This window comes from Solanum pennellii, chromosome 10, assembly GCF_001406875.1.
Source record: "Solanum pennellii chromosome 10, SPENNV200".
Lineage (NCBI taxonomy): Eukaryota > Viridiplantae > Streptophyta > Magnoliopsida > Solanales > Solanaceae > Solanum > Solanum pennellii.
The window spans coordinates 38,021,562-38,030,287 of NC_028646.1; the positions used below are offsets into that span (position 1 = coordinate 38,021,562).

An 8,726-nucleotide genomic window follows, 5' to 3' on the forward strand; every position below is an offset into this window, starting at 1 on the left:
AACAAAGGAAGGTGGTTAAAGGTGGAATATGAAGGGCTTGCAAACTATTTTTTGTACAGTAAACATCAGGGCCACATGGATGAAGAATGTATAATTAAAAGAAGGGATGAGGACTTCAAGAAAAGAATGGAAATGGAGGCTGGAGAAAAGAGTAAAGAGAAGCCTGGAAATAAAAACTCTCAATAAAAGGAAAAAATGACAAATGAGACTGTTGGAAGGACACAAAATCAGCAAAGCAGGGAGGTAAACCAAAATCTGCCAAAAAGACAGCTTAGAAGACATCAACAAGAGAAAGATACCTACAGCCAGAATGAAATAGAACAGCAGGTTGAATTACAGGAAGAACAGTGGCAAACTCAAAGGAAAAAGCAGCACAAAAACCAAGAAACTAATAACTCCAAGTCAGTGTTGAGACCAGTTTCACCACAAACACAAAGAGGCAGAAACAGCCAACAGCAGGAACAAGAAACAGCAGGTATAACTTCTATCCCAACTCAGAATATTTTTTTAACCTTGGAGTGCAGGAACAGTAGGAAACAGGAAATACAGAGACAGAACACAACAATGGAATCCAACAAAAACAAGGAGGTAACAGCAGCTCAACAGCAACAAAAAGGAACAACATAAACAATGAACAAAAACAGCAGGCTGCTGCAGATTATAAACACAAGACCCCAGGTATTGACACAATGCTCCCAAACCCCAGAACCCCCAATAATATTTATGTTGTTGCTAGTTTTCTGAAGAAGTTTATGTAGGTATGGATGGTGGGTGTTAAGAGATAGCCTCTAACTTGCAGAATGGGGCAACCGCCTCATGTTATGCATGAGGGGTTGGAATCTGACCTTAGTAAAGACCATAGAGCCTCTAATAAGGTTCATAACAAACAGAAACAGAGGGAACAACAGCCTCAGCAGCAGGTATTGAACAGAGACATCAGCCAACAGACTGCCAAGGAAAATAAAGAGAAACAACAATCTGTAAAAAGGAATGATAATGATCAAGGGAAACAAATTGATACAATTGATACTGACAGCACTCCTAAGAGTAAGAATAAACCCAGTGAACAAAAAAGAGATGCTGCAAAAAGAAGGCAAAACAGGCAGCAAAACAGGGCAGTGATCATGAGCATGAAGGAGGGGAAGAATCATGTAAAAAATTTGTAATGATTGATCATAGCCAAGGATTGGATATTCCCCCATTACAGGCTCAGTATATGACTCCTCCAATAATTGATCCTCCCGATAAGAAGCAACAAAAGTGTAAGGTTAATACTGAGCCTATTTTGGATGAATATGTTGTGGTTAATTCTGAAGATGAACTTGATGGCGATTATCAATCTCTAGATGATCAGGATGATTATGATGAGACTAGTGAGGCCCTTATTAGGGCTTTTAGTCCTTATAATAATCAGACACTAGAGAATGAGATCCAACAAGACAGATTCCACTTCAAAAAACAGGATGCCAATACTGTCACTGCAGGCAGACCTAATACCAGGCTATTTTCCTCCAGATCTTCCCAATGATTAGTACAATCATATGGAATGTGAGAGGGATCAACACTCAAGGAGTGTTGGAAAGACTCAAAATGCTCAGGAAAATGCATCATCCATCAGTTATTACCATTTTGGAAATGTTCAAAGCTTCAAAGTGCAGTTGAACATGGATAAGGCTACTAGTAACTGTAATGGTAAGATTTGGGTTTTTTGGAGCAGTGATATTGACTGTAATATTCTTGATGAAGATGAACCGCAAATCACTTGCGAAATGAAACACAATGAGTTACAATACCAATTTACTAGTACTTTTATCGATGCAAAATGCAAAGAACATCTCAGGAGACCTCTTTGGGATAAAATGCTTCATCATGCCTCAGTGAGTACCAATCGTTGGTGTGCAGTGGGGATTACAATGTTATATCTGATGTTGATGAAAAACTAGGAGGTCTACCATACAATATGAGGAAACGTATGGACTTCATTGCTGTCATTGAAGCCTGTGGTCTTGTAGACATTGGATTCAGTGGACACAAATTCATTTTGTCTAATAAGAGGGGTATTAATCACAGAATTTGGAAGAGACTTGACAGGGCATTGGTTAATGATTTATGGCTAAAATTTATATGCCTCAAACCACCATAACTCATCTGTCAACTACCGGGTCAGATCATTGTCCTTTACTCATGGAAATGGTATCCACAGAATCCGACCACATTAAATATTTCAGATTTCTCAATTGTTTGGTTGACAACCCCAACTTCATGCTTATTGTAAAAAAATTGCTGGGATACGCCTGTGGAGGGTAATTATGTGTGGAAATTCCACCAGAAAATGAAAAGCTTATCAAATAATCTTAGTGCTTGGTCAAGAAATGAATTTGGTGATATTTTTCAAAAGGTTAGGATGTATGAGGAACAAGTGCATGAAGCTAAAGAAAAATACATTCTAGACCAAAGTGAATCAAGCAGGAGTACCCTTCATGAACTAAATGCTCAATATATTAAATTCCTCAAATTGGAGAATACTATCTTAAAACAGAAAACCCAGCTTCAATGGTTTAAAGAAGGTGACACCAACTCCAAATATTTCCACTCTATTATAAGGGGAAGAAGGAGGAAATTATTTGTTCACAAAATTGTTACTGAAAATGGGGATTGGATCCAAGGTGAGGACAATATTCAAATCTATTTTCACAGGTTAAGACAAACATATTAATGAGCACACCTTGGATTGCATTCCAAGGTTGATTAATCAGGATCAAAATACTCAGCTTACCAATATTCCTATTATGGAGGAGCTTAAGAAGGTAGTATTTTTCATGAATTTTAATTCTGCAGCTGGTCCTGATGGTATGAATGGGTACTTCTTTCAAAAGTGCTGGAACATTATCAAATATGATTTGGTAGAGGTAATTCATGCTTTTTTCAGTGGCCAAATGATTCCTAAGTACTTCTCCCATTCTTGCATGGTGCTGCTCCCTAAAGTGAACAATCCAAACAAGCTTACTGAGTTTAGGCCTATAAGTCTGAGTAACTTTACTAGTAAGATTATATCTAAACTAGTAAGTAACATACTTAGTCCTATACTCCCTTCCTTGATTTCAACTAATCAGTCCGGTTTTGTGAAAGGGAGAAGTATTTCGTAAAATATTATGCTTGCTCAGGAAATCATTCACCAAATCAAGAGACCCAACATTGGAAGTAATGTCATTATTAAATTAGACATGGAAAAAGCGTATGACAGGGTCTTATGGTCATATATTTGCTTGGTTCTAAGGAAAATGGGGTTTAATGAGGTTTTTATTCATATGGTTTAGAGAATCATGGCCAACAATTGGTACTCTATTATTGTCAATGGCAAAAGGCATGGATTCTTCCATTCTACTAGAGGCCTCAAACAAGGTGATCCTCTATCGCCGGCCCTATTTATTTTAGGTGCTGAGGTGTTATCAAGATCTCTCAACAGGCTTCACAATCACCCGGATTACCATGGTTTCTTCATGGAAAAGTGGGAACCCCAAGTGAATCATCTGAGTTTTGCTGATGATATAATTCTTTTCACATCTCGAAGATGCAAAACTTTGAATCTCTTAATGACTACCTTAAAGGAGTATGAAAATACTCCGGGGCAACTCATCAATGGAGATAAAAGTCACTTTATGCTACACTCTAATGCTTTCAATAGCACTAGAGATAGAATAAAAATACTTACAGATTTTAAACAGAAGCAAGGTCCTATTAATTATCTAGGCTGCCCCTTATTTGTTGGCAGGCCTAGGAATGTCTATTTTTCTGACCTTGTTATTAAAGTTGTTGGCAGGATTACAGGGTGGCAAACCAAACAACTTAGTTATAGGTCCAAGGCAATTCTTACAAAACATGTGTTACAAGCTCTTCCTATCCATCTACTTTCTGCAGTAACTCCACCTACTACTATTCTTAAACAAATCCAAATTCTTATGGATGATATTTTCTGGGGGTGGAATAGTGATAGGAAGAAATATCATTGGGCGTCTTGGAAGAACCAAAGCTTCCCTTATGATGAGGGAGGAGTAGGTATGAGGAACTTAAAATATGTTTGCAAGGCATTCCAATTCAAACAATAGTGGATTTTCAGATCAAAGCAAACACTGTGGGGTGATTTCTTGAAGGCAAAATATTGCCAAAGGTCCAATCCAGCCAGCAAGAAAAGGCATACTAGGGATTCATTAACTTGGAAAAAACATGTTGATGAACAGGCCACTAGTTGAGCAACATATCCAATGGAAGCTGCAAGCTGGAAACTGCTCATTTTGGTGGGATAATAGGCTAGGCAGTGGACCATTAGCACACTTTACCTCCTGCAACAACAGACTCAATAATTCCAAAATTGCAGATTTTTGGGAAGCAGGGAGATGGAGTTGGAGCAGACTGTTGAAGCAGGCACCAGCCAGTCAACTCTCCAACATCCTAGCCACAGAACTTTCCCCCCTCCAGCACCTACCAGATCAGGCAGTGTGGAAACCCAACACCCATGGTGGCATCAGCTGTTCATTAGCTTGGGAAGAGATTAGAGAAAAAAGGGCTAAGAATCACTTCAACTCTCTTCTATGCCATAAGAACATTCCATTTAAATCTTCTTTTTCGTTATGGAGAGCCCTTATGTGTAAAATCCCTACTAATGATAAGCTTACTAATTTTGGCATTGAGCCATCAACTTGTGTTTGCTGTTTTGATAGGTCGGGAATAGATTCCATAGAGCATATCTTCAGCACAGGAAAATTTGCAGCAGCAGTTTTGCTGCTACCGCAGGCATGCTGCCAGACTACTCCTCCCTGCAGGCCTTAATCCAGCAATGGTCGGCTGCCAGGCCAAGAAATGCAGCACACAAGACACTACTACAAGCCACACCTATATTCATCTGTTGGAACCTTTGGAAGAACAGATGTGCAGCCAAGTATGGAGGCAAAAAAAACAACCTCAGCCGAGTCAAATATGCAATATACAAGGACAACTACAAGGTGCTTAACACTGCCTTCCCTCAAGTTAATTGGCCAGCAAAATGGACAGAATTACTCCGGATGAGTGAGAGGTGTGTGCATGACATCGAGGTGAATATGGTGGCTTTGATAAAACTGGCAGACCAGTGGATTGAGCTGAACACTGATGGCAGTGCACTCTCCAATCCAGGCAGGCTGGGGGCTGGTGGCATTTTGATAGACAATCATCGCAAGTTGGTGATGGATTTCACAACACCAATGGGAGAAGGAAAAAACAATAAGGCTGAAATTGAGGCAGCCATCTTTGGATTAAGTTGGGCAATTGAACTTGGATATAGAAACATCATTTTGGAGCTTGATTCTCAACTAGTGGTGCATTGGATTTTAAAGAAGGCTATCCCTCAATGGAACATCATCACACAGCTGGGAAGGATACAGAATCTCATCTCTCAAACTCAAAACTTCAAATGCGTACATGTGTTTAGAGAAGCCAGTTGTGTGGCTGATGCACTTTCCAAATTCAACCAGAAGACCAACACTCCTCAAATATACTTCAATAAACAACAAATTCCCAAGGAAGCAAAGTCATATTATCATCTTGATCTATTGCAAATGCCTAATTTTAGAAGGAATAAGACCAAAAGAATTAAGTAACCTCCTTGAACTTTTTTTTTTACCTTTTAAACTTAGCTATAATTAAAATTATAGCTACTTTGAATAGGTTAGTTAGTTATAGGCTTTCTTGTAAAGGGAGAGTCTCCCTAATTTATTCTTTCTAGATGCTTTGTATTGAGAGGAGTCCTCTCATTAGGTACTTAGTATTTTGATTTCATCTTTAATTGTAAGGGGAAAAGTTGACCTTCTTTTAGGAAAGTTGACTCCAAACCATCTTAAGTCTGGAGGTTAGGTTTATGCCCCCCTCCTTGTATTTTGTTTTTGTTATTAATGATAAGGCCTGGGGGTGTCGCTCAGCCCCTACCCCTCCAAGGGTTATTCAACTAAAAAAAACTCTACTTATACTAAGTGTGTATAAAACACCCAAGAGTATGTCGTGATGGCTCAAATGCTACTTTACTTATGGTAAGATGCGTCACTTTATGAGAGACTTCCCAAAGGGGAAGCAAGGTAATTGGGGAAATAAGGCCCAGCTTTCTTTAGCACCTCCAGCAGACATGGCTTATCCAAGAGGATCTAGACCAGGCAGAGGTGAAAACTATTTGTATGTGATGGCTAGCAGCTAGAATATGGAGAACTTGCCAGATGTTGTAAGTATGCTCAAAGTGTTTTACGTTGATGCTTTATGCCATGCTTGATCCAATTGCAAGTTTATATCCTTTGTAAATCCTTACGTATCCATGAGGTTCGATACTTTCCCCGAACAACTTTTTGAACCTTTCAGTGTTTGTAAACCTGTTGGTGATTCTATTCTAGCAAAAAGTATATAGAAATTGTACCATCTCGGTCTATCATACAGACACCATGGCTGATTTAGTCAAATTAAAAATGGTGGATTTTGATATCATTCTAGGTATGGACTGGATTTATGATTGTTATGCCTCAGTTGACCATAGAACTTGAGTAGTCAAATTTCAATTTCCTCATGATTCAGTTTAATAGTTGAGGAGTAATTCAGCAGTTCCGAAGGATCGTTTGATCTCATACCTTAAGCCCAAAAACATAGACTCTTAGATGTGCATCTATCACTTAGTCTGTAGTTATTGATTCTAGTGTAGAGACACTACCTCTTCAGTCAGTCCCATTTGTGAGTGAGTTCCTAGAGGCATTTCTAGATGATTTTCTCGGAGTCTCTCCTGAAACGGATATGTTGGCACGTAATTTTGGTCCTCCCCGATACGAATTAATCATCAAAGCTTTTTGATTCTATATGTTTTTTAAATAAGTAGTTGTATGCGAATAAAATATTTAGAAGTACTTTAGTTATTTTATTCGTATTTATTAGTTGTATTTCCTAAGTAACATTTTTATATCTTACAAAGACTTCAAAGTCGTCTCAAAAGACTTTAATTTAGTAAAAATACTTTTAAATTTAGTCTAGTAGAATTTATAGTTATAATTTTGAGTCACAGAATTTGTTTAGCATTTAACTGAATTGATTATTTTATTTTGTTAAGTTGAAAAGCTTGTTATTAATTCACGTCAATTCATCTAGATCGAATGTAAACCAAATCTATTAATTAATTCCATTTGGTTGCATTTCAAGATTTGTTTTGAATTTTGTTTAACTACACTTTTCGTAGTCAAATCTCCAATTTTATTTTTAACACTTCAAGATCAGTTTTGAGCTAAGCCCCCGGCGCAGTCCACCTTTATTTTATTTATCCAGCCCCACCCTTTCATACCAATCAAAACATTTCTTCAGCCCACTGACTTTCTGAAATGAAATTCCTGATAATCCAAACCCAATTCCTCAAATTCAGCCAACACTCTTTCCCTTAGACCCCGGCCCAAGTTCCCTTCTCCAAAAGAAAAGTCATTCCTAGCGTTAAACAACATCAGCAATCCCAAAAGAGAAGAGGCAGCAACGCGCCTCGATCCCAAATGCGACGAGGCCAGCGGTTCCCTCCTCGCGAGAGCGGCACTGGCGCGTGCAGGAGGTACGCTGCATCCTGTCATCTTCCTCCCGCGTCTCCATTAACTCGTACTATTCTCAGAAGCAAAGAGGTATGTTGAATCATCCTTGACGATGAGAGATCACTCCATTAACTCGTACTATTCCGTTGCTTGTTCATATTTTCGCTCTTTGTTAGAGACTCGAGTTTTGTTTAGTGGCAGGAAGATCGTGGTCTTGCTTGTAGTCTCCATTTCACTGCCCCAAGAAAGGTAACTCATTCACGCTCATGATTTCATTTTTCTCTCCATCCCCCTGATACTTGCCTTCTGTTGGTGTTGGGAATTAATATGTGATTTAGTTGTTGGTTGGGGGACTAGAATTAAATAAATGCATACTGTGTATGTTCTCTTTATTTGCTGTTACGATTTTTAGTCGTAATTTTGATTATGTTGAGTTTATTCTGAGTATCTTGGGGTCATGTTTATATTTTCTTTTTCTTCTCTTTTCGCCCGAGTATATTTTTGCATTCCCATTTCCAGAAAGTCATTGCGTTAATATCTTTCCCATATTTTAACTTTCTGTGTCATGCTATCTATCGTTTGTTGGAGGTTCAATGACTGACTCTCTTTCCTTGCTTAATCTCGCTTCATGTTATATTATTCGTCATATTGTGTTTGTGTCAAGTTTGTACCTCTATTTTGTCCGGATTCTAGTTGGAGTGCTTGTTATTCGCGGTCTATCTTTTAAAAATGTGATTTGCTTTCAAAAAATGGATATTTGTTTCCCTCTTTTACTTGTTAATGCTCATGAATCTGTCAAGAAATATCATGTAGCCAGCTCGGCTATTTATTGGAAGTGTCTACTGTCCGTTGTTTTCTTTAGAGTAAAATTATAGACTTAGTTTGACCGTTTAAGTACCCGCTAATTATTCGATATTTCAGGGGAGAGCAATTAAATTTTCTTTAGCACGTAGTTGTTAATTAAAACCACAATGACTCTCCTATCTTTGCTTAGATTTAAAGATGTTTTTTTTCTGGTTGTTATTTTGTTATTTATTTCAATGGTCAATATGGTGTTTTTCTTAATAACATCCTTCTCATGTGCAATGTCCTACATTTACCCCTGCATAACATTGTTAGACTTCATCGAATAACAAATGCATAGACCCAAGCATG

At 38.2% G+C, this 8,726-nt stretch overlaps 1 protein-coding gene across 1 annotated transcript; it reads left to right on the forward strand.

Annotated features, from left to right (window-relative positions):
• The first annotated feature begins 800 nt into the window (after positions 1–800).
• On the forward strand, positions 801–1,528 carry LOC107001238. The gene is made up of 2 exons (XM_015199368.1): positions 801–1,151; positions 1,208–1,528. The coding sequence occupies exons 1-2, from the start codon at positions 801–803 to the stop codon at positions 1,526–1,528; spliced, it is 672 nt and encodes a 223-aa protein (XP_015054854.1).
• The last annotated feature ends 7,198 nt before the right edge of the window (positions 1,529–8,726 follow it).